Genomic DNA, 25,387 nt, shown 5'->3' with positions numbered 1-25,387 from the left:
CGAGCTGACCTGAAGAGCTCCATTGGGATGGGGAGGCACTTCCTCACACACACATGTCACAACACAATTATGCTGAGGCCCAACACTAGATACAATGTCACAGCATTGGATTTTTTGGGGGGACATCCTGGCAACTTCCTAGTCAATATACAAAGGCATATTCCCGGTAGAAAATGGGGCTTTATACCTTACCTCATTCTCCAGAACACAGTTTTGCCATGTTCCTTTAGGGAAGGGAATTGGGGTAAAACATTCCTCAATTTGACAATGAACAGAACAGGAATCCTTAATTTTGTCAGAATTCTTGGAAGTCCTGATTCTATTACATAAGCATTATTTTGCAGAACTTCTCTGCTTTTTTCCCCAAATGGGAATGCAAAGCTCCTTCTTGGGTCAAAGATTATTCTCACGTTGAAAACGCCAAATTAAATCCTCTGTAGCTCAGGCATTGCTGTACTTTCCCCTACTCTGTTTAGACTTCAGCAATACCACAGCTTGGGCCCGAAATCAGTTGTATCAGCTCAGGCCTCCTGATGCCATCGACCTAAGGATTAAACGAGTTTGGGTTGCAGAGATGGAGACGATGATACAATACAGTTTGGAGGGCAGGCCCAGTCAAGTTTTATGTGCTGAATTAGTCTTATGAAAACCATGTGTGGAAATAAGAAAGTCATTCGGGGTTGGGAAAAGGGAGGCATATTTTTTGAAGAAAAAAGAGAAAAGGACTACAGAGACCTCTTATTTTGCTCCTTTTCACAAGTGTCCTTTTGGTCATCAAAAACTAGACACTGTCTCCCTCTGAAAGCAGTCATGGGACCACCATAGCCCTGCATATATTTACTATTTCACACTGATAACATACTCAGCAGCACACAAAACACAAGACTGACTCATTTGTTTGCTTACTCTCTAAAGGCCGCTTCCTGCATACAAGAGAGGGAGAGAGACAATGTGGCCCTCAGGGTCAGCATCGGAGAAGAAGGGTGTAAGGTAACACAGACATGCCCGCCCTGCGGATAGTGGCTCCACCATCACTCATGGGCTGAGCCTCTCCGTGCTTTCACTGTTGACCTCCTGTTGCGCATTTGAAAACAGTCTGTCAAGCTGATCGATGCGTGTCACAAAACTGAATGTTGAGTAGGAGAAACCCACTTTGTTTTGGGGTTAGCAAACAGAGGCCATGAGGGCAAAGAGCACCCTTGTGAGCAACAGTCATGGAGAAGAGTGAGCTGAGAGAGAAATGGAGGAAGGTGTGGACTCTGGGCGAAGCTCTGGGGAAGCAGGAGTGTGGTGAGAATGCAGAGTTGCTGTAAAAAGCATCAGAGAGGAGGAGAAAACTAAAACACCACCAGGGAAGGAATCAGATTTCGCTGACCAAGGGGTGGGAACCAGCAGACAGCTGCTTCCTTCAAGGCTGCCTCCCAGTCTGATTGCTGGACAGCTCAGTGGCCCTGGGGTCTGAGGAGGCCAGCTATGGATGGTCAGGCTCAAATTCTTGAATGTTATTCCAAAGGGGACCCTCAAGACCTGGCCCACTCACATTTCACCTTCCACCCACAAAGCCCTGGGACTCCTTGGGGGTGATTCTGAGGCCAAACTGGATCAGGCAAGAACTGATTCTCTAGAATACCTGTGGCCCTCCAAGACATGCGTATCACTCTGCCTTCTCTAAGTCCTCTACACTGACAGTTTTCCTGGGCTGGATTTCCTGATCCTCCTAAAGTTGGGCTTTCAGCTCCTAGAAATACTGAGAAGTAGAGGATGCTCAGTACCTAGCACTGTGCCCGCGGAATAAAAAATTGATGGGAAGAAGAGTCACTCTCTCTTATAGCAGAATACCAGCAGTAAGTTACTCTATCCTGCAGTCTGATTTTAAAGAGCCAGTGGATTTAAAGTGTTAAACAAATTGCTTATGAAAGATTAATTTTAATGAGTACCAGCTCTATCCTGATGCCCAATCTGTCTTTGACCGATGAGACAATGCGTATCAATCTCTGTCATCTGCCAGAATAGCATAAGGTTGCTTAAAGGTAGCCTGCCACTGGGGAAAGAGAATTCTTTTGCAGAAGACAGCCCCAAGTTCAAATTCTGACTCTGCCACTTACCAGCTGCATGATCTTGGGTGAATTACTTAACCTCACAGATCCTTAGCTCTTTCCATTATAAAGTGGGGGCCAATCCACCATCCCTCTTCAGTGTTGTTGTGGGGAAAGACAGTGTGCATAAAGCACCTGACACTTGAAAAAAATCCACCCCTCAATAGCTCTTACTCACATTTATTAATCAGCTGTGGTAGAAGAACTAGGTTCTTTTCATACCTGCCCTCTGAAGGGATGAGGTGACATTAAGTAACAGTAGCAATAAACCACAATGAGTAAACCACAGCAGAGGAAGAAAGCCGAATGCAAAGGGACAAGTGCTTGGCAGGCAAGATTTTCTCACCTGAATCACAGCAGTATAGTTGGCAGGTGTAAACACTGGGCTGTTGTCATTCACATCAGAAATATCAATGTTGACAGTTGCAGTTGATGACATTGCAGGAATGCCACTGTCTACTGCCTGGACAAGCAGAGAGTATCCAGACACCTGCCAAGGTACAAAGAGGTGACAGTAAAGAGGTGTAGCACTTCCTTCCTTCTGTGCACACGCAGAGAAACTGGAGCTTCAGGCTGTGCTTTGTTAAAGATCAACCATCTTTAGTTTGATGTTCCAGCCCAGGTGATTCTTGGCACCACTGACATTTGGGTCTGGATAATTCTTTGTTGTTGGGGGCTGACCTGTGCATTTTAGGATATTTAGCAGCAACCAGTATCACCCCCTGCCCAGTTATGACAGCCAAAAATGTCTCCAAACGTTGCCAAACATCCCTGGGGGACAAAACCACCCTGGTTAGGACCCAGGCTCTGGGCCTTTGCTCAATGCAACAGTTGTCACTGCTGATCTGTGTTATTTATCAATGTTAATATTTCTGGGGTTATGAGCATGTATCACCCAGTAGAGTCATGGCATCACTGCCATGTCATCCTTTTCCATATTTAATTTCCCTTCAGAGATGCATATTTTTTGGTCAAGAAAGACAGTGTTTAGAAACTTCACTAAACCTTGTACAGAGAAATTTTTTGGACGATTTTTTCTGACCTAGATGCCTTCAGGTGATCTTTTTGTATCTGCTCACCGAGGGCTAAAGTTGCTCATAAAGTCAGGACCACAGGGTCCCAATACCCTGAAAGTATTTTTCTGTCCCCTTGCTCTAGGAAGGGCTAAAATTCAAACCACCTAGAAAGATATACATTTATCTTTTCTTTAAAACCTCCATAACCAGCATCTATTATAGGTAGAAAATTCTATCAAAGGTCTAACCCTAATATTTCATGCTGCATTTTAGCCCATCCTTATTTACTCTCATTACTTAGAATGGAGAACCTTCCTATTTACACCCCTGGAGCTTGTGCCCCTGATTCTAGGAAACGGGTGGATGTGGATGGGAAGGAAACTGTCCTAAACTAGCTTACCCGTTCCCGGTCCAATTTCTTCTTAACTTTCACAAGCCCCAAGACAGGATCCACAGTAAATTCATTGTCCCGATCTCCATTCACAATGGAAAAATGAATCTGTCCATTGGGCTGGCTGTCTACATCTTCTGCTATTAGCTTCATGGAAAACAAGCAAAACAAAGAAAAGACATGACATAAGACAGCAAAGGTTGATTCTTAGGGTCCCAGGTCTGTTTAAATGGGTGCAGCTGTGACAGTTTTCTCGGGAGCTCTGCTCTCTAATGTTAGTGACCACGCCCCCAGCAGAAGAGATGATTAATCAGCTGAAGGAGGGTGGCACCAGGCCCACAGCTGCCATTTTATTTTTATGTTAATTTTTTACCTGCCCACAGCCTGATGCCTGTTAGGCCTGATTTTCCTCAGGGTTTGAGACAGTATGGTTAGAGCCCAAAGCTAATGGACAGGAATGCTTTGATTTCTTCCCAATCCTGCAAGTAATGGTCTCTGCCATTGAATGAGGGATTCTCTAGGCCTATGCATTTCCATGTTAAGGAAGCCAAGAAAGTTCCCCTTCCCACACAGCAAATATACCGCCCCTCTGTCTATTGCTCCAGATTGATGATGTTGAAATTTATATGTGTGGAAATAGTCGTGTACTTTCCAGGAAGCAGGGCGGGCCTGAGGAGCGCACTTCTGATGTATAAGAAATGCACTGTCCTCCAGCAGAGAGTGGCTCCACCCTCATCCTGCAATGAGATGACTTGAATGGAAGGGATGGGGAAGGATGGTTAGGAGGGGACTCATTGTTCCAAAATGTAATTTGAGGTCTAACAGAATCTGTGTTCTCAGGATACATGGTTTGTTCTTACTGTTAGAGAAAGTTCCTCCTGGAAAAGGCTCCTTTAAGAGTGGCCAGTCAATCTTAGGTTTGCTCCAAATTGTAGCTGCCCAACTCTGTGTGTCTGTGTGTGTAGGGGGAGAGGGGGACAGGGATTTATTTGATCCTCAGCAATCTAATAATTTTAAACTATAAATTGACAAATCGTAGTTGCATATATTTATGGGGTACAAAGTGATGTTATGATTTATGAGCACAATGTGGAATAATTAAATCAAGCTAATTAACATATCAACCATCTCAAATACCTAGCATTTTTTGTGGTGAGAACATTTGAAACTTAACTCTTAGCCGTTTTGAAATGTACAATATACCACTACTAACTATATTCATCACGCGTGCAACAGATCTCAAAAAAAATAAAAAAAGAATGTATTCCTCCTAGCCACCGAATAACCTGTCATCTAAGTTCACATCTAAGTAGGGGGCCATCATTAAAAATTCATCCCATGGTCTGTTTTATTTTCTCAAAAAAGATATGCTCCTGGGAAATAAGTGATTATCAATCACTTACACCTTGATATAAATTAATCTATCAGACTCTTCCTAATATACAAATTACAGAAGGAGCTATAGAAAGATGGCTCCCATTCTTGGGGACAAATGGACATTGAAAGGGGGAAGTGTGAAGAAAATCCAAGACAGACTTTGCTTTCTTCTTCACTTTATTGTGGATGACTAGTTCCAGACATCTAGAACCATCCCCAATCCCAGGTACCTACCAAAATGACAGAGTCTCCCACCAAGGCGTCTTCACTGATAACCGCACTGTAGACGTCTTGGCTGAACTTGGGAGGGTTGTCATTAACATCCGTGAGGTTGATGTTGACAGTGGCCACAGTGCTGAGAGCTGGGGTGCCCCCATCTTTGGCTTCCACTACCAGGTAAAACCTTTTGCATAATTCATAGTCCAGGACCTCAGAGACAGAAATACCCCCTTGAAGAAAAATGGGGAGCTTTATATTTGATTAGGAAAAAACACTGGTCAGCAATTCTATAATCATGGTAATATTTCTAACATCCTCTCCAGCCAAGAATTTAAACATTCAGGAATTTGTTTATTTAATGCCTTACTGAAAGTATTACAGAAGTCTGATTAATGCTGTCAGTGAGAGCATAGCTATCCATCAAACATAACACTGAAGAAATGAAAAGTCTTTACATGTTTCTGTAACAGTTTATGAACATCTCTCAGGCAGCTTGGAAATCTCTGGCATCTTCAATCTCACACAACTAACAAGTAGGAACAGAAACAAGCATCCCTGATGGTGTCTTCTGATTCCTCAGGTGGACAGAGGAAGACCAAGAATGAGCTGAGATGTGGGGATGTGATGGTATGACCCCATTCTTGTCAGCAAGTAAATACTTGCAGACTTCACTGAATTGAATTAACCACAAAGGTGCCTTGCCAAGTTAAAACACACTTATCTAAAACAATTGTGGCACAAAGAGGGCAAAGATCTCAGAAATCTCAAGGTATAGTGACATAATGGAAAAGGAACTACCTGGAAATCAGACAGCCCAGCAGCCACATATTGAGTTTAGTGCCCGCAACTATAGAATAGAGATGATAATCTCCATGTCACAGAATTACTTAAATAAGTAGAACACGTGAAAGCAGCTAGCTGGGTGTTGGTTCTATATCCTTCCCATCCTAGCCCTTTCTGGGGAGGTAACCCAATCCTGCATTCTGCAGTCATTGTATTGCCTGCAGAACACTTCTCAAGGACATTTACTTTCCTCCCACCTAGTAAACAATCATGAGGACTGGTGAGAAGGACATGACCATTCACATTTCCAGACAGGCAACTTCTCTAGTTGCTAAGACTGCCAATAGGCTCCTTCTACCTAAGGCAAAACACAGAAATCATACCTGTAACAAGAGCCTCTTTCTCCCCATAATTAAGTTTTCTAGAACTTACCATCCCTAGTGCTTATTTTGCATCCCAGTCTTGCTAACTAGTGCTAAATTTAAATAGTACTTAGCCATTTCCCCATGGTGTTTATATACAATGGCCATAACTAGACAGGCTAGGGCCAACACATATTTAAATGAGGGAAACCCCCATACATTTTATTTGAGATAGTGACCTTAATAAACAGTTACTGCCAGGAGAGACTGTGATGCAATTCTTCCATCAATATTTTCACCTTGCAATACTTACCATGGGCCAGGACTGTATTTCTTACATTTTTGGTATCCCTACAGTATAGCAGTGTTATATTATATTAGAATATGCATTCTAGAGTCAGAAAGATCTGAGTTCAAATGTTGGATAAAACACTTATTAACAGTGGACATTGCGGTAATTATTTAACTTCTTTGAAATTCTGTTTTTTACTTAATAAGAGCCTGGTATATTTTCCATGTCAAATAAACATTGCTAATTACAATGATTTCTTGTTTATATTTACTGGATTATCAAAAGGAAAATGGACCTCCTCTGCCACCTTGTTCAACAGGTACATACTCCCGGAGTGATGAGGCAACTATGTGCAAAGGCTGGAAGGTGAGAGACTCACCTTTGTTCTCTGCAAAATGGGAACTGCCTTGACTATTCATAGGGGAATTGGGAAATAAGTGAGAATATTCACCAAAGAGCTTTGGGATAGAAATCCATACAGTCTATGAAAATACAAGGATGAGTATGTTTAGTCTTCAAAGAATATCCAAGCTTCTTTTCTAGAATTACGACCTTTATTTGCCTGAAGCACCTCTAATACTTATTAACTGGCTGGTGAAGAGAAAACCCCAGGGTTCTCTGTTATTCTGTTGCTTTATTTCGAAGCACCTTTTTATTCCCTAGATGATGCTACATGTTCCCCAGAGTTGGAAAAGGATGTGGTGAGAAATGAGTGTTCTGACCAGGAATCGGGAACTGGGTTCAAACAGAGCACCAGTTCCAGCTCACTGATGGAGTCTACTTGGGGTGCTGGGTTGAGAAGGCTGCATATCACCATGCAGATCACTTATCAGTGTCTGCCTGTGCAGGTGATGAAAGAGTGGTAGTACCAGTGTGGACAGTTGCACATGGAGGCTCATCCCCATGAACATTTTCCAACATGTGCACATATGACCTAAGTAAAAAAAACCCAACAACATCAAACAGAAAAGAGAGAAAATCAAACAAACTCTTGTTCTTGGAATACAAATACTATTTCCTCTCTCCATTGAGAAACCACATTGCTGCCCCTGAGCCCTCCCACCTAGAAATCCTGGAGCCAACCTGGGGGTCAGATATTTGCTAAGCCCACAACAAAGAGCTTAAAATTTAGCAGGAGCCATCTTTAGAAGCTGGAGGGCACTCCGTGGTCTGCACGTGGGCCCTGCTAACAGATTTGTTTCCTCTGTGAAGGAGGTAGGAGGAGGAAAAAGAGTCCACCAAGAAGGGCTGGCAGAGTGTTTGGGGGAGAAGCAGGATATAGTGAAGTTCTGCATTCTTCTTCTTCTTATTATTTTTTTGGACACGGTCTTCCTCTGTTGCCCAGGCTGCAGTACAATGGCAGGAATGTGGCTCACTAGAGCCTCTAGCTCCTGGGCTCAAGTAATTCTCCCATCTCAGTGTCCCAAGCAGCAGGGACCACAGGTGCATACCACCATGCTTGGCTAATGTATTTTTTTAAATTTTTGTAGAGACAGGGTCTCACTCTGTTATCCAGGCTAGTCCTGAACTCCTGGACTCACTTGATCTTCCTGCCTCGGCCTCCCAAAGTGCTAGGTTTACAGGTGTGAGCCACCATGCCAAGTTGAAGCTCTGCATTCTAAGTACAGTGCTATTTACCCACCTGTCTTGGGGTTGATTTTAAATTTCCCCTGTTCGTTCCCAGACCGGATGAGATAAGTGATCTCAGCATTTGTGCCGATATCTTTGCTGGTGGCAAAAACAGCAAGGACTTGGGTGCCAGGGGAGGTGTCCTCAGGCACTGTCACCAGGTAGTCCCTCCTCTCAAATACAGGGGGGTTGTCGTTAATGTCCAGGACGGTGATGGTGACAGTAGTGAGAGAGGACAGGGACTGTCCAGGACTCTGGTCAGTGGCCCGCACGCTGATGTTGTATGAAGACTGCTGCTCGCGGTCCAGCGGCTGCTCCAGGATGATGATGCCAGATGAACTGTCAATGGAGAAGACCCCACCAGCTGAGTCTGCCAGGGAGTACACGACCTTCCTGTTGATGCCTGTGGGAGAGACACAGGAACATGGGTGGGCAAGAACACGGCCAGATGATCTGCGCTAGAATGTTACAGCTTTGCAGACTTTTGAAGGGCCACAACAAGAAAAATAGTTATTACAGAGACAGACAGCTGTGGCTCTACAAAAAGGTAAATTTCAGTTTATGGAAAAAAAAGGCAATGAAATTAAAAGGCAAAGAAACTGGGAAAATACTGGCAACAAATATCAGAAATAGTTGGATATTCCTAATATACAATTCACCCCCCACAAATCTTTAAGAAAAACTCTCAGAGGCTAATAGATGCAGGAGTAAAGATGTGGCACAGAAAGAGAAATAGAAACCAACCAAAACCAATTAATTAATTAATTACTTCAACACAGATTTATTTAGAATCTACCAGGCACTTTCTAGGGGCTTGAGGGTCTAGCATTGGGCAAGTCCAACATTTCTTGAGGAGATTTTACATTATAGTGGGGCTGTAGTGATGGTGAGGGGGAAGCCACTGGTGAGCTGTGAGATGGGAGTCATGAGATGTGATGTAGATTTTAACAGGATCCCTCTGGCTTCTGCTCCTGAACAGATGGAAGGGCAGCCAGAGAGGAAGGAGGGAGACCAGTCAGCAGCCTCCTACAGCAACATAAGCATGTGATCTTGGTGGCCTGAACAAGGCAGACGGTGTCGGAAGTGTTGAGAAGGGGTCAGGTTCCACATCTATTCCAAGCACCCAGGTGGTGAGAAATGAACGGTTCCTGGATGTATTCTGAACTTGGAGGTGGCGAGAGTGTTTTCTGATTGTGGAGCTGGCAGGATATAGGATGTAAGAGAAATAGAGGCTTCCAGAATGACCCTTAGGTTTTGGCCTGAGCAATTGGAAAGAGGGGGTTGTCATTAGCTGAGATGGGGAGGGCTGCAGAAAGACTAGGTTTTGAATGAAAGACCAGAAGCCCTATTCTGGACAGATTAAGTGTGAGATGTGCATTTGATATTCAAGTGCAGATGTCAAGCAGGAAGTTAGATAGAAGAGACTGCAGTTCAGGGGAGAGGGCCAAGCTGGAGCTATAAATTTGGGTGTCATTGGTATACAGATGTCATGCAAAGCCATGCAAATGAATGAGGTCATAAGGGATTATAGAGGGAAAAAGAGAAATCCAAGGGTCAGTGAGCCTGGAGTGTTCCATCAAGGAAGGGAGAGGATCTAGTCCAAGGGTGCGCTCCTGCTCTACGATTTCAAGAAATGTACCTAGTTACCAAAATACCATTTTATGTTACTGTGTACTAAAGCTAAAACATATAAACCAGGAAATGTCTATTAACAACCAATTAATTATTGAATAACGGTTGGATTGACTTGTAGTTCTGAATAGTGATTTAACTGGTTTCATTAGAGGATTTCAGCACTTCAAAATAGTTTAGAAACCTCATGTTCACTTTAGTTGTTAGGATTTATAAGAAGTAAATTGTAACAGCTTTGTGGGCTGAAAAAGCACCATTCTGATCCTAAATACTCTTAATGAAGACGGTCATTAGTCAGAGTTCTTTAGTTATGACAACCATCTGAAAATATCTTTTGAGAATTGTGGAACCTTAGAATATAAGCTCTTAGAGGGGAGGGCCTAGACATTTTTTTTTCTTATTATAACACCTCATTTGGAAATAATAAGAGCTAAACATTTTACTTTCCCAATGTACAATTTCCCTTAAGCCCAAGTTCCCAGCAAACCAATAAAATCATATATCTTGAGGGATGACATAAATTGCATTATGTGGCTTTAACCAAAAGGTCAACACTGAGAGCTTGTTCTTGGTTCCACTCCAGAGAGTCCATTTTTTCCAAAGTTTTATCATTTACTTTTATTTCTTTTTCAAAACAACTGCCCTGTGATGTATACACATCAACCTGTGATTTTATTGATGCTGGGATTAAAAATAAGAAAGCTTTCCTCTTCTCTTGCTGTCTCCTTGAAATAAGGCTTCAGAGCAGACATTTAGGGGTGCTTTCTGGCTATTGTTGGAGTGGCTGCAAGATTAAATTCTTCAACATGAATTCCTGAGGTGAATACACACAGGGGTTGCATAGGTGTTCAAGCTTGCACCTGGAAAACAATGGCCCTGTCTGGGTGTCAGAATAGGTTGTGTGCCCCGGAAGCTGCCTTGACTGATTCAATGGTCTCAGGATGCCTCTCAAAGTCACAAAAATGCATTTATGGAAACACATCAGCGATTGACATAAATACAGCACACAGGTTTTCAAATCACACACATTCCCTACAGAATTAACTTCCACCTCCAGCATATGGTACGCTGCTCTTGCCAACAAGAAGAGCAGGCAGGAAATTCATGCGGGGACTTCCATTAGTGCATGTGCTGGGAATTACAAAATCCATTTCACTGATGCCTTAACCAAGGACTTGCCTGGTACAACCAGCATTTTTAGGTAGGCATGAGGAACAACATTCAAAGTCCTGTTTTCCTTAGGCTCTTTGCCCAATCTCCTTAGGGATTTCAGGAGATCTATGCTTGGAAATTTTTCCTCTTCAGGCCTGAAGATCAGTTATGGAAGAAGGAAATTTCTGACACACTGTTCTGAAGGCCATAGTGCTGTGAACAGATGAGTGAGGAGAGGTAGGGGCTGGATTTGCACACTGCCGCTCTCCGCAGCAGCAAGGCCAGAAGGGAAGGTGCTTTTAATGGCTGCCTGTGTTTCCTTCACTGAGACACATAGCTGAAATCTAATTCTATCATCTCTGTTCCAGGCCTGCAGCTTTCTCTTCAGCCCTGTTTAGAGGCACTCAGCTGGGCTCTGATCCCCTAGGCAGGAGATTCTGCATTCTTCAAGCTTCCTGCTCAGCTGACTAGCCCTGTTGTTGGAGTGCTGTGTTTACAGGACTGACATTAATCAGCCACACAAAGACCATGGCTCCCTTCCGGGCAGATTCTGCTAATTTTTACTCCATGACTGGGTTTTTCTGCTTTACCATAGCAGAAAACCATCCCTTTCCCCTACAAGTTGCTGACCCACACTCCCCCCACCTCCTCATACATTTTCCTTCGGACAATATCTTGGGCATTCACACCAGGAGGAACTGGAAGATATATTGTTCCTCTCTCCTTTCTGTTACCAATCAGACTGATAAGGAAGCAAAACCAGAAAGGGGTGGGGGAGACCCGGGCCAAAAAACCTGCTAAATGGCCTCACTTAGGATTTGTTACCTCTCAAGAAAAGAGCAGGATATATTTTTGTAGCACATTAAACCTCCAATTTAGACACCATTGCAATGGATTTCAATAAGTTTTAGAAATAAATTCAGAAGCATAATCGCCAATTTGGAAATAGTATTTTTGGGGTAGCATTTGGGTCTTTGCCATGTTCCTGGGCAATGGGGTGCCATCTTTATAATGAATGCAGGTCATGTTGCTAAAGTGGACACTTTTTATCCAAAGGGGTTTGATAAATGCCATCCTTCAAATTGCTATCCCTTTCTACATACACAGCAGAAATGATGAACCCAGGCAGAAGACTTGCTTGCTAATTGGTCTAATGCTCCTACTGCATGTCATGATGTGTTACATTAAGGTATAACATTAATCCATCATTTTGCCTCTGTGTTTTTAACTATGTAATTCTCTCCTCCAATTTGAGCCTAATTTAATTAGGATGGAGATACTCAGCTTCTTTAAATGCTGAAATGCCAGGCTACCAAGAGAAGTGTGACTTTCATTGCAAGGGAGGTTTCTGCATGTTATTTGTGGCAAATGGAGCAGATAGGCCTTCAAAGAATTGAAATCAAGGAAAAGGAGAATGATTAAAATCCCTATTTGCTCAAAGAAAGTAATAGGTAGTGGCAATTTGTGGAGTGGGATAGGAGGAAGAAAATAGCACATAAAAATTCCTAGTAGGGCAGGCTGTGAAATTCAGGAATGGGTTGTGAAAGATCTATATTCTGCCTCTTGGAAGGTTTATAAATGGAGTCCATGTTCCTCTCGATGGGCCAAATTGAAAGTTGGACTTTTTGGACACGAGACTGTACATAAAAGTCAGTTTAAAATGCATTAAAATGAAGGCAATATGGTCTAGTACTGGAAGACAGGGGACTTTACCTCTAGGCCATAGCCTGCCCAAACTACACAAGTGTCCTTGGGCAAGTCACTTCGTTTCCCTGGGTCTGCATTTCTAGAGTGGCAGAACCCTAGTCAGTTGAGGTCTAAGATTATTTTCCAGCACTATGACTCCTTTCCAAGTTAAATAAAGGGAGTTGGTTTCATTTCTATTTCCAATGAATGCTCCCTGCAACTGCTCATTAAGTTGCTGGACCTGGGCCTAAGCGGGCCAGAATCAACAAAGGAAAAATCCACATTTAGCTGGATCATGACAAGCTATTAGAATCTTCAGGATGGAAGGAAAACTTAACACAGCAGATTCATACCATTCGGTTAAATGCTCAGAATTCACACATACAGCTTACAGTTATACAGGTCCTTACACTTCAGTGAGAAATAACCCCCAGTGATAGGATCATCCCTGGGGATCTAACCTACCAGGTGCCAGAATAATTTAGCTTTAAATCTGAGATTGCTAAAGGTGTTAAAATCAGCACTGAAACCAAATGGCAAGAGTCACCAACACAGCATATACACTGAGCTATTTTTGACCTGGTCTTTAAAAAGTATTTTCTCTCCTCCTAAGATCAGGATCCCTAAACTTAAGGAACCAGAAAGAGCTATCTTCTGCCTGGGTTGGTGTCTTGTGCTGGCAGCTGCCCTGACTTCTCTGCAGGGTCTTGTCTCTGACACATTCACTCCTATGTCTTTCATTGCCTGCATGGGATCTAGCCTGCAGGTGGCACACAAAAAATGTGGGTTGCACTAAGTTGCGGTAAACTGGTTTTTACAAAGAGATTTAAATTTCAAAGGAGTAGGCATCTTGGGAAGAAATAATTTGAAGCAATTTCAACAATCATATTTTAGTAACACGTTTAATGTGGGTTTTAATCTCTAATTTTTATATCAACTTTATTGAGGTGCCAAAATTTACATATCATAACATTAGTACATTTTAAGTCTCTACCTCATACATTCTGACAAATGTCTACCTTCATGGATCCACTGCCCTCATCAAGATCTAGAACATTTCAATCCCTGTTTAGGTTCCTTCTTGTCCTGTTGCAGTTAGTTTCTCAATCCCATGCTGCAGGATATCTAATAAGTTGGTTTTGAGCCAACACTTTCTCCTGGCTTTATTAATACCTATTCATCAGTGCTTGAAATACCATAAGTATGTTTAGATTTCAGTCTTTATGACCCAGGCTTGGTGATTAACTCATGCTCTTATTTAAACTGTAAGAATCATCCTTTGAAGAAAAATGATCAACAAAGCTTGGGTTCTTGACTATGTCATTGCATTCCTTTGCCATGGCCTTATTCTTAAAAGACAGTGTTTTATTTCTTTTGAGAAGTGGAAGGTTTCTGTCTTTCTTGCAGGAGACACAGGCTATGACACTTCCATTTAATAAAGACTTGCCAAGTGCCACCTGTCTGCTTGACTACTCTAGGCATTGAGTTGAGAGTAAGTGGAGTCCCAAAGACATCACCCCTAACTCTGGAAGCTTAGCAACTTGGTGAAGAATTATTTGAACTGGACATAGTAGTTTAGAGGCTTGCTTTTCTGCATGCCACCTTCTAACTTCCTCTCTCACATAAATTGGAATGCTGGGTTGTTTTGATTCTGCCTCTGAGATATCTCTTGAATGTCTTGTGGCCAGGTAAGGCTCTCATTCTCTCTTGCCTAGACTGCCTTAAGGGACTCCTAATTGCAAACTGCAGCAGAGTTGATACCCTGTCCTCTAAATTTAACCAGTGTTAAGTTTCTAAAATTCTGGATCCAAGCTTGCCCCAGCTTCTCAGACAGTAACTGACTTCCAACTTCCTATAGACAGAAGCAAAAACTTTTGAGAATGGCATTCTAGTCCTTTGCAATCTGGTCCCAACCCTCCTTTCCAGTGTCATCTCCAGCTCCACTTCCATCCTGTACTGTCTACCCCAGTGCTGCCTGAAGGCCCCCCACACATCTCCTTCCCTGGTCTGCATTTGTGCTTTGCCCTCTTCTCCGAATGTTCCCTTATCTCTTTCTCTTGTCAAAATCCTACATATGCTTTGCAGGGTGTCCTCTGGAACAGCTCCCTTAATTTCCTCAGTTATTTCCTCCTCTGTGTTCCCTTAATGTTATTTTTGCCTCTATTTTTTGCATTATCATTAGTCATATGTATATCCCCTCTCCCAGTAGATTAATGTACCTTTTAGGTAAAGGAACTGTGTCTTATTATCTTTGAACCCCAATACTGAGCACAGACCCTGGCACATAGAGAGCAATGAATGTTGAACTGCAGAAGAAACAACTAGAGGACCAAAGCAAGTATACGTTCCTGCTAACATAACATATGCAGGTGATGCACACAGTACACATATATGTCCATTGCAAATGCATGTGCTGAAAGAATTAAATAACCTTGAAAAAGGACAATGTGGAAAAAACTGCTCTTTTATTAAGGAATGTTTAGTTTTTTAATATTTAACAATGTATATAAAACATTCATATACATACACAAAGCTTTTGCTAAATAGATGTTTGTATTTGTGAAAAAAACTGGCACCTACCCAATTTTCCAACAATGAGGACTGGTTGAATCCATCATCCCACGGTCATACGATGTATATAGAATACTATGTACAATGTCACAATAAAGATGTAAAAGAATATATAACGGCATAGAAATATAGTTGCAGGTCATCAAAAAGGCAAGTTACAAAATAATATCTAGTTTATGAGCCTAGTTTTGTGGGAAAAAAAAAGGCAGAAGGGATTTCTATCAAAGTGGTAACCATGGTTAAAAATGACTTGTTTTCTTTTTTGTTTACTCTTCTAGGTTAACAGCATGTTTGTAAACACACAGCATGTTTGTAATAAATAAAAGAACTATTATAAAAATTATGTACATGAGAAATAATTCTTTAATATCAATTTTGGAGCACAATCAAATACTCAATTTATTTTGCAGGCCAGTTTAGTTCTCAACATCCATACCACTCAAAATTGCAGAAAAGATACATATTGTATAGGCTACTTTTTCTGGATATTTCTATTCTTCATTATAGTTTGTCTTCAGAAAGACACTGGCTTTACTTAGAAAATCACTTTTGTCAAGGTCTCATCATAAAGTTATTTTAAGAAATGTGATTTAACAATGATTTTCTTTCTTTCTTTTTTTTTTTTTTTTTTGAGACAGAGTCTCACTCTGTCACCCAGGCTGGAGTGCAGTGGCGTGATCTCAGCTCACTGCAACCTCCGCCTCCTGGGTTCAAGCGTTTCTCCTGCCTCAGCCTCCAGAGTAGCTGGGATTACAGGCACACACCACCATGCCCGGCTAATTTTTGTATTTTTAGTAGAGATGGGGTTTCACTATGTTGGCCAGGCTGGTCTTGAACACCTGACCTCAGGTGATCCACCTACCTCGGCCTCCCAAAGTGTTAGGATTACAGGGGTGAGCCACCACACCCAGCCTTAAAAATGATTTTCATACTTAAATTAAGCAAACAAAATGGCTAGCCTAAAATTCTTCTCTCATTCTCTGTGGAAGGCAAATAAAATCCCACTACAATGAAACAGCTTAAACTAATGGCTCCTTTTTCCTCTGTTTGAAATATGCCCGTGGATAATATGAAATAAAACAGAAAGTTGCCATGAAGAGGCCCATGGAATTAGCAATTACTTTTTCAGTTGGCAATTAATTTTAAATAGACTCCCTAATTACTTCTGTTTTAAGTGCCTTTTAAAAGTTCTTCATTGGGTGATGACTAAAGCTGGCACATTCCCATGGGCAGAATACCAGCTCCTGGGGTCAGTAGCCCCTTGGTTTTTTGAAAAGTCAAAAAACACAGAAGGTAACATCAGTCACAGAGTCCAGGAGACCCTGATGACTGCACCAAAAATCTGCCAAGGACTTGCCAATTGGGCTGGCTGTAGCTCTGCTGGGTAGGAGCAACAACTTGATTGTGGGCTCCCATGCAAAATAAAAATACAGGGACTCTTGTTTAAACAGTATTAAGACACTCAACACAAGCCAGAGGAGAGCATTAAATGAAACACAGGGCCCTTCCAAGCAAGGAGCTCTGTTTGACTGCACACCTATAAAACTGGCCCCATTGCTGGATGAGATTATAGTTATACCTTCTGTGATACCTAAGAAGCTGCAGCTCATCTGAGTATAAACTTTGTCAACTATCTATGGCTTGGCATGAAGCTACACCTGGGATGATTAAGTGTAAGTAAACTAATTCATCAACTAAATACTCAAAACTCCATGTTTATTGGTACATGGAATGTCTGTGCTGGATAGCTACCCAACAATCATGCAACAGGTTTTCTATATGGGCCACTAAGTGTGACCACTGGATCCATTCATTCATCCATACAAGAAATACTTAACTCCTGCTGCATGGCAGGCACTGGGGATACAAAGAAGGATGGCTCCCACCACTTATGTCCTCTCAAATGGCTCTCATTTCTCAGGAGACAAGCATGTATAGAGTTGATTGTTGGAGAGGGGTGGTCAAGGGAAGTTTCTCAGAGAAGAAAACAAATGGATTGAGTCCTGAAGGAAAGATAGGAGTTGTCAGTAGCAAAATAAGGTAGAAGAGTGACAGGAAGAAAAGGCATTACAAATGATGGGAACATGTGTGAAGTTAACAATGCTGAAATTGCAAGGTATACTCAGAGAAGAATAAATGGTTCAGCATTGTTAAATCCCCAAGTTTAGAACAGTAGAAGCTGAAACTGTCTATTTTCAGAGCCAACTGCAAGTTACCAGAGGTGTTATAACCAATTATAGTTAGCATAAACTAGAAGCTGGGCCTAAGTTAATAGATAAATTAGCAGAAAGAGAAAAAGAAAGATTGGAAGGAGCAAGGTGGAGAGGATGCGTGGGTGGAAAGTGTTTTGTAATATGTGAGGAGTTATTAAAAGAGCTTACAAGCAGATGATGGACAACATAATCGTGCCTGTCAAGGAGGCTTCGCAAGGTGAAGTGGTAGGATGTATCCTGCAGCAAAGCTGATAAGCACATTTCACCAAGCCTCACCATGCCCTGGAGAGGCAGGGAGTCAAAGCTTGGGGTCCTTGGATTTTCTGCAGAAAATGCCCAGGGGTGGATGGAGATTTTCCTAGCTATATTAGTACTGCCTTAAATCCGTCCTCTGCATTGCTGAGTGTTCGATCCGGACTGATCCAAATTAGCAGTTCAGAGGCTTTTTTTTTTTTTTTTTTTAACCAACCTGTGGCATCTACAAATGAGGTAGCACATGAGTGAGGGAGCTTCTGGGAAAGAACCACTGTGATCAACCGTTATGGGTCAGAATTCCCTGCTAATGGGGGACTGTGCTAAAACACTTGCTTCAGATACCTCCTTTTTGGAAGGAATTAGCTGTTTCCTTTGACAGCTAGTGTTTTGATTCCTGTTTGGAAGAAACTGGATGTTTAAAAGGGTAATGATAACAAGAACTTACATATGTCAAAGGCAAAAACTTCTACATAGGGAAAGGCATTACAATCAACTACAGAGAAAAAAAAATGTCCAGCTCTCTCCCAGACTTTCTAAATCAGGTTCTGGAGATGGAGCCCTTGCCTGTTTGTTTGTTTGTTTGTTTAGCCTGTTTATTTAAAAAAACTCTCCAGAGGATTCTGACACAGAAATCGTACAGTGTCATGGCCCTGCATCTGGTTGCAGACACTGTAGAAGGTGTCCTACAACTGGTAGGAGGTAAATAATTCAGGGAGGGGTTTATGGAGCCCGGAGCCCTTTGCTCAGATCACTCCATTTAACAGATGCCTTGGGAGGGGCCACTTAACCTTTTTGAACCTCAATTTCTCCATCTATATGTGGCAGCATCCAGATCTGTTCATTCCCTGGTAAGATCACATGCATGTTTTTTGAGCTTTCTAGAGAAAGCCTTAAAACAGAAGATGACATTTTTGATATCTACAACAGACAAAAGGCTTCAACCACAATGTCCTCCAGAAAATGACTCATGTTTTTCAGTCTTTAGGGAGGATTATTTAATTTTTACTGACATTTTAATAGTCCCTTAGCCACCTTCAAAGATTTAACACTTCGGAGAATAACAGCTTTGGGGAAGGGAGTAAAATACATTACATCAGTGACCTATGCAGGTTAGACATAACAATATCTAAGGCAGTAGGAAAAACAAAGAATAGATGCTACTTAAGAGAAAACAGGCTGAAATCAGAATGGAATCAATCTCTTTCAAGATATTTTCTTGTAGAAATTACTGGAGTATAGAAAAAAGCATTAGGCTGAGGTGATGATAACCTCCTTTTTGATCCAGCTTTGCCACTAATTAAGTCATCTTGGGAAAGTCTCTTTGTCTCTGGACCTCAGGATTTGACTGGATTTTGTCTCAGGGTCTTTTCAGTGGTAACATCCTAAGATCTAATAGGATGGCATTTCCATAAGAAGTGGACCTAGTGCCCCACGGAGGGCCCATGAATCCATGAGAATAGCAACAAGGAGCAGCCAATAGCTTTCCACCATCACACATCCCTGCCTATGTCAAATAGCTGTGCTCCCAACACAGATGCACTGCTCCTTCCCAAGGTGGGCCCTGTTTTAATTGCCACTGATCTGCACAAGAGCCCTTGTTCTTTGGAGAGTGGAACCTGTGAAAAGTTAATGGCTATGATCAGGGAATGTTAAGGATGTGTGGATAGACTTGAAGATGCCCATGAACTTGCATTAGTATTCTGGTTCTCTCTTGCTCCATGCCAAATTGCCCCAGAACTTAACAGCACAACACAACAAATATTTATTATTTCGTGGTTTCTATGGATCAGGAATCCAGGCATTATTTAGCTGGTTATCTATGGCTCAGCATTTCTCTTGAGGTTGCAGTCAAGCGGTCAGGCAGGGCTGCAGTCTCATCTGGAAGCTCAATTGGAGGTTGGAGGGTGGGTCCATTTTCAAGAGCAGTTGTTGATAGACCTTGACCCCTCACCACGTGGGCCTCTCTCAGGGCTGCCTCACAATACCACAGCTGTCTTCCCCTGGGGCTAGTGATCCAACAGAGAGTAGGAAAGAGTGTTATAGACTGAATTGTGATCTCCTAAAATTCATATGTTGAGGCCCTAATCTCCACTGAGACTGCTTTGGAGACAAGGCTTTTAGGAGGTAATTAATGTTAAATGAGGTCTTAAGGGTGGGGTCCTAATGTGATAGGATTAGTGACCCGTAAGAAGAGAAGAAAGACAGATCTCTCTACACCCAGATGCACTTAGGAAAGGCCATGTGAACACACTGCGAGAAGGAGCTGTCTACAAACCAAGGAGAGAGCCCTGGACAAAACCTGACCAGGCCGGGCGTGGTGGCTCACGCTTGTAATCCCAGCACTTTGGGAGGCCGAGGCGGGCAGATCACGAGGTCAGGAGATGGAGACCATGGTGAAACCCCGTCTCTACTAAAAATACAAAAAAATTAGCTGGGCTTGGTGGCGGGCGCCTGTAGTCCCAGCTACTCGGAGAGGCTGAGGCAGGAGAATAGTGTGAACCTGGGAGGCAGAGCTTGCAGTGAGCCGAGATTGCGCCACTGCACTCCAGCCTGGGCGACAGAGCGAGACTCTGTCTCAAAAAAAAAAAAAAAAAAAAAAACCTGACCAATGCTGGCATCCTGAACTTAAATTCCCAGACTCCAGAACTGTGAGAAAGTAAATGTTTGTTGTTTAAGTCATCCAGTCTAAGGTACTTCATTATGGCAGTCTGAGCAGACTAATACAGAAAGCATTGCCAAGATGGATGCCACAGTCTTCCTATAATCTAATCTCTGAAGTGATATCATCGCTTCTGCTATATCCTGTTCATTAGATGTCAGTCAGCAAGTCCAGCCCACTCTCAAGGGAAGGGGTGTGAATATCAGGAAGTGGGGAATCACTGGGGTTATCTTAGAGGCTGCTACCAAAACGGAGGAATATTGGCATCTTTATTTTCAATAACCTCTAACTGGCTTTAGTGTCACATTCCATAATAAATGTAGGCAACAAGTCACTGTGGTATGAACAGTACCTGTGGTTTTGTAACCAGTATAAATCAGATATTTTCTTATTATTTTATGGTTGTTGTACCTGCCTCTGCTTACCACTACTTTGAAATATGGGAGTTATTAGACCTACTGCACTAGATTTTGTTATTTAATATATAAAAAGAAATTCACATTACTATATAACAACTTAAAAAATGCTTGGACAAATCTATTTTATTTGTAACTTTTTGTATTTTATTTTATGAGATGTAAAATATTATTCTGAGAGGTGATCCACAGTATTACCAAACTGTTAAGGCGTTTGTGACACAAAAATATTAAGAATCCCTAAGCAAGTGATATTCAAAGTGTGGTTCTGGGAACAGCAGCATCAACATCACCTGGGAACTAGTCTGAAATGCAAATTATCAGGAGGTCCCTTTCCTGACCTACTGAGTCAGAAACTCTGGGGCAGGGATCCAGCAATCTGTTCAAATACACCCTCGAGGTGGCTCTTATGCTCACTGAAGTTTGAGAACCACTGATCTAGAGTCTCATTCAGAAATTGCATTTTCCACAAGCTCCCGGGTGATACTGAGACTGTTGGTCCAGACTTTTTGAGTACCACTGTCCTACCCTTGACTATAGCATCATTATTAATTGAATGTCTGTTAACCAACCCTCCTGTGGCCCCTATCATGATGTCTGCAGCCCTGCTACTAACTAGCTGTGGCTCAGGACAAGTTACTTAACCCCTCAGAGTTTATTCATATATTAAATAGAATGAAAAAGTACGCTAACTTGCAGGGCTATTATGAGAAATGGGAATAATGTATCTAAAGCACTTGGCACAGTGCCTAAAGTGGAGCAAAAGCTCTGAAAGCAGATGTTATTCGCCATATTATGATTATCATTTAAAGTTCTTATTAAGTAATTGAGCTTGCCTAGGAGGGTTCAAGACTAGTAGAGAAGAAACGTGCATGCAGCTCTCTGTCAGGGTAATCAAGACATGCGTGGGAGCTCAGAACAGGGAGATCTAAGTCCAGCAAAGGAAAATGTGCCCTTACAAGTTCAAAGTGCTTTTCATTCAGTCTTGGGCCAATCTCACACTGATGCTTTGAGGTCGGCAAAGGGAACATTACTGTCATTCTCACATTACAGAAGAAGAAACTAAAGGCTCGGAGAAGCTAAAGACTTGCCCCAGGTCACTAATCATCAGAGCTTTCCCCATGCTCTTGTGAGCTCTTGATCAATCCAGTTACTAGATGTGTTTCTTGGGTACATTTTCCAGGGTCTGGAGAAACCCAGGGTTGCTGTCTCACCTGAGGGATGAGGCTGCGAGGAAGCTGTCTACTTAGAAAATCCTAAAAGGGAGAAATGGCAGGATGTTTGCATGCCTCCACTGTGGAAGACACGGACAGAGCCAGTTTCTTCCAGGTGCCACAGACTGCCCCTTCTCTCTGTCCCACACACTCACATACTGATGCCACTGAAAAAGGATGCTTCAGAATTCACCTCTTCTGTCAGATGTGCCTTTTCTTTTCTTTTGCTTTTGGGGCACAGTGCAAAGGTAGTATATTTAGTCTGGAGTTTTAGAGAGTAAATGCTGAATGTATATTGTTTTCCTTCGGGAGATCAGAAGGCTGACAATAGAAGATTTGACATCAAACACCATCACAGGGAGTTGGAACTTTGCTTTGGCTATCAAATTTAAAGTGGGGTGTCTAGGGCTGCAGGTATAGAAAAGCATTTTGGATTCTTACAGATTGGTTTGAGCAACACTTCCTCAGACTTTGTCCCAAGAATATGCAGGAAACTGAGAACCCAGGGCATGTGAGATGCTTTTCCACTAAAGTTGCAACATCTCGTCCACATTTCCAGTGGACTTTTGTCACCTCCAAGCTTTTCTTCCCAAGTCTCGGTTAATGGCTCTCAAAAAGTAGCAGACAAAAAGGCTGAGATGGGGCAGAAGAGACAGGAAAACCACTGGAGAGATTCACTGACGGTGGTTTGGTCAGAAAAATGTCCATCTAACAATTGTTAGTGGTCACTTTCATGCACATTCCTCTCAAATAAATACATTCCTCCTTCATAGGCAGCTATGCTCTCAGGGCAAATGGTGCCCCATGACCCTGGGCCAGCCCTGTACTTCCTCTGACAAGAGCTATGCTTTGGAAAACCCAGTTCATTCCAGCATCTTCCCTCTGAGAGCAAAGTGCAGGGTTCAAGATGCTATCTCTCTCATGAAATACTCACTAAACAAATTCCCAACATGGACAGCAAGCTTACACCATTATAGTGAATGCCAGCACAACATGGAGGAAGCTGAGGACAGCTGAGAGACACACGCTTGGGGCAAAACAGGGAAGCTCTATCAAAACATAAGTTTTCTTAGTGTCTTTCCTCTTTTCTGTTAATATGAGGATCAAACTATTCACTTCAGGGGATAGGCAGTATTCTGGACGACTCAGAATTTTTCATATTTTCTATTAATGCAATTTACTGATTGGGATCACTGCCCATTCATGTATTAAATAATCTGGCACCTACAGAGCCCTCACTGGGTGAGAAGTTTTTCTTCTTCATTTCTTACTGACTCCCTCTCACCTTTCCCCTCACCCTGAAACAAACTCCTGCATCTCCTGAGGGCACTCAGCCCAGCTGCTGCCCTGCTTATCTCAGATGGCAGTCCACTTCCTGTATAAAGACATCCGATGGCAGGTGTGTGCCTCTCAGTGGGTTTCCTTAGCATCTCCCTTTGATGCTAAGGATGTAGATTCCTTTGTGTTTCAATTTTTCCTTTCTGCCTCTCTCTTTCCTTTTACTTCTTTTTTATTTTTATTTTTATTTTTTTTGAGATGGAGTCTCACTCTGTCGCCCGGGATGGAATGCAGTGGGGTGATCTCGGCTCACTGCAACCTCCACCTCCTGGGCTCAATTGATTCTCCTACCTCAGCCTCTGGAGTAGCTGGGATTACAGGTGCACGTCACCACACCTGGCTAATTTTTGTATTTTTAGTAGAGATGGGGTTTCACCATGTTGGCCAGGCTGGTCTCGAACTACTGACCTGAAGTGATCTGCCTGCCTCCGTCTCCCAAAGTGCTGGGATTACAGGCATGAGCCACCACACTCAGCTCTTTCCTTTTACTTCTAAGGCCAAGTGGTCCCTCCACACCCCTGAGGCTAACTCTCCCTGTTCATGAGTGATGTCACCTTCTCCGACCTCTTTGGGACCCACTGTGGCAGTTGTTCTTTCCTGCTTTCATCATTGCCGCAGAGGTAATGAGTGCTCACCAAGTCTCCCCGGGCCTCCCCTATGTGTCCCTGCTCCTGTGCAGGTGGGCCAGCCTGAGGGATTCCTTCTGGGCTGTGGATAGTGGTGGAGTGATGTGGTCTCTCCCAGGCTGAGGCAGCTAACAGCTGGCATGCTGCCTTCATCTCTCTCTTCCCCTCTGCCATGACCTTGGAAACCAAAGGTCAGAAGATGGAGATGACAGGATGGAGGGACCAGATTTCTGAGTCACTAGATAGACTCGCACTGACCTGTGCTTCACCTGGGCAAGAAATAAGCTTTTGCCTTGCTAAGCCACTGAGACTTTCTACAAATGATCTCAGTCTTGCCAAGCCTGTCCTGGCTAATACTCATCTCTCCATCTACCTGTCTCTCTGTCTCACTCCTCTGTCTATCTCTTCATCCAAGTTCAAGTCCCGACTCTTAGCATTTTGGTAAGTGCTAATACCATTTGGTGAATCCTTCCTGAGTTGTCCCAGTTGAAAATTCATTGCTTACATTGTAATGTTCCCACGTGGACCTATGTAGCATTTTATATGTGCTATCTGACCAATCCTTACAAAATCATTAGTTTTACAGATGTGATTTTATTACCACACTCCTCATAGTTTTCTTGGAATCTTGTTGTGCAGGCCTGTTTCTCACTATGACTGTAAACCCCTTGAAGGCAAGACTGTCACAATGAGCAAACATGTGTTTATTCCTGACTTCCTTCTGGAGGTTCACACTTGAATTCCCAATGTGTCTCCATGTTTCATCTTCCTCTCCATGCCAGGTGGTACTGTTGACCATCTATGCTACTTCTGCTCATGTAGCACCTTCACCTGGTGCCTGTTTGAAATTTTGACTAAATAGCCTACCTTGCTTTCAGTCTAGTCAGTTGCCAAAATCTACAGATTTCACATCTGAAATCTCAATCTGGCTTTCAACAGCTCCTTATTTACTTATTTACTTGGTTTTTTTTTTTGAGATGGAGTCTCACTCTGTCACCCAGGCTGGAGTGCAGTGGCGCGATCTCTGCTCACGGCAAGCTCTGCCTCCTGGGTTCATGCCATTATCCTGCCTCAGCCTCCTAAGTAGCTGGGACTACAGGTGCCCACTGCCACGCCCAGCCAATTTTTTGTATTTTTAGTAGAGACAGGGTTTCACTGTGTTAGCCAGGACGGTCTCGATCTCCTGACCTTGTGATCTGCCCTCCTCGGCCTCTCAAAGTGCTGGGATTCCAGGCGTGAACCACCGCACCCGGCCCACCAACTCCTTATTTTTATTTTTTTATTTATTTTATTTTATTTTATATTATTTTATTTTATTTTATTTATTATACTTTAGGTTTTAGGGTACATGTGCACAATGTGCAGGTTTGTTACATATGTATCCATGTGCCATGTTGATTTCCTGCACCCATTAACTCGTCATTTAGCATTAGGTGTATCTCCTAATGCTGTCCCTCCCC

At 42.7% G+C, this 25,387-nt stretch overlaps 1 protein-coding gene across 3 annotated transcripts in view; it reads right to left on the bottom strand.

Moving 5' to 3' along the window:
- Window positions 1–25,387, bottom strand: part of FAT3 (FAT atypical cadherin 3) — a 679,936-nt gene that overhangs the window by 56,038 nt on the left and 598,511 nt on the right. For all 3 annotated transcript variants that reach the window (XM_032167143.2, XM_032761586.2, XM_058446444.1), the window contains exons 14-17: window positions 8,179–8,568; window positions 5,115–5,329; window positions 3,513–3,650; window positions 2,443–2,586 (exon numbers count right to left, since the gene is read on the bottom strand). In XM_032167143.2, coding sequence (XP_032023034.1) covers window positions 2,443–2,586; window positions 3,513–3,650; window positions 5,115–5,329; window positions 8,179–8,568 — 887 coding nt within the window. The remainder of the gene's footprint in view (window positions 1–2,442; window positions 2,587–3,512; window positions 3,651–5,114; window positions 5,330–8,178; window positions 8,569–25,387) is intronic.

This window comes from Hylobates moloch, unplaced genomic scaffold (genome assembly GCF_009828535.3).
Source record: "Hylobates moloch isolate HMO894 unplaced genomic scaffold, HMol_V3 SCAFFOLD_11, whole genome shotgun sequence".
Lineage (NCBI taxonomy): Eukaryota > Metazoa > Chordata > Mammalia > Primates > Hylobatidae > Hylobates > Hylobates moloch.
The sequence above is the reverse complement of the archived record's forward strand: the minus strand, read 5'-3'. Positions and strand labels throughout refer to the sequence as shown.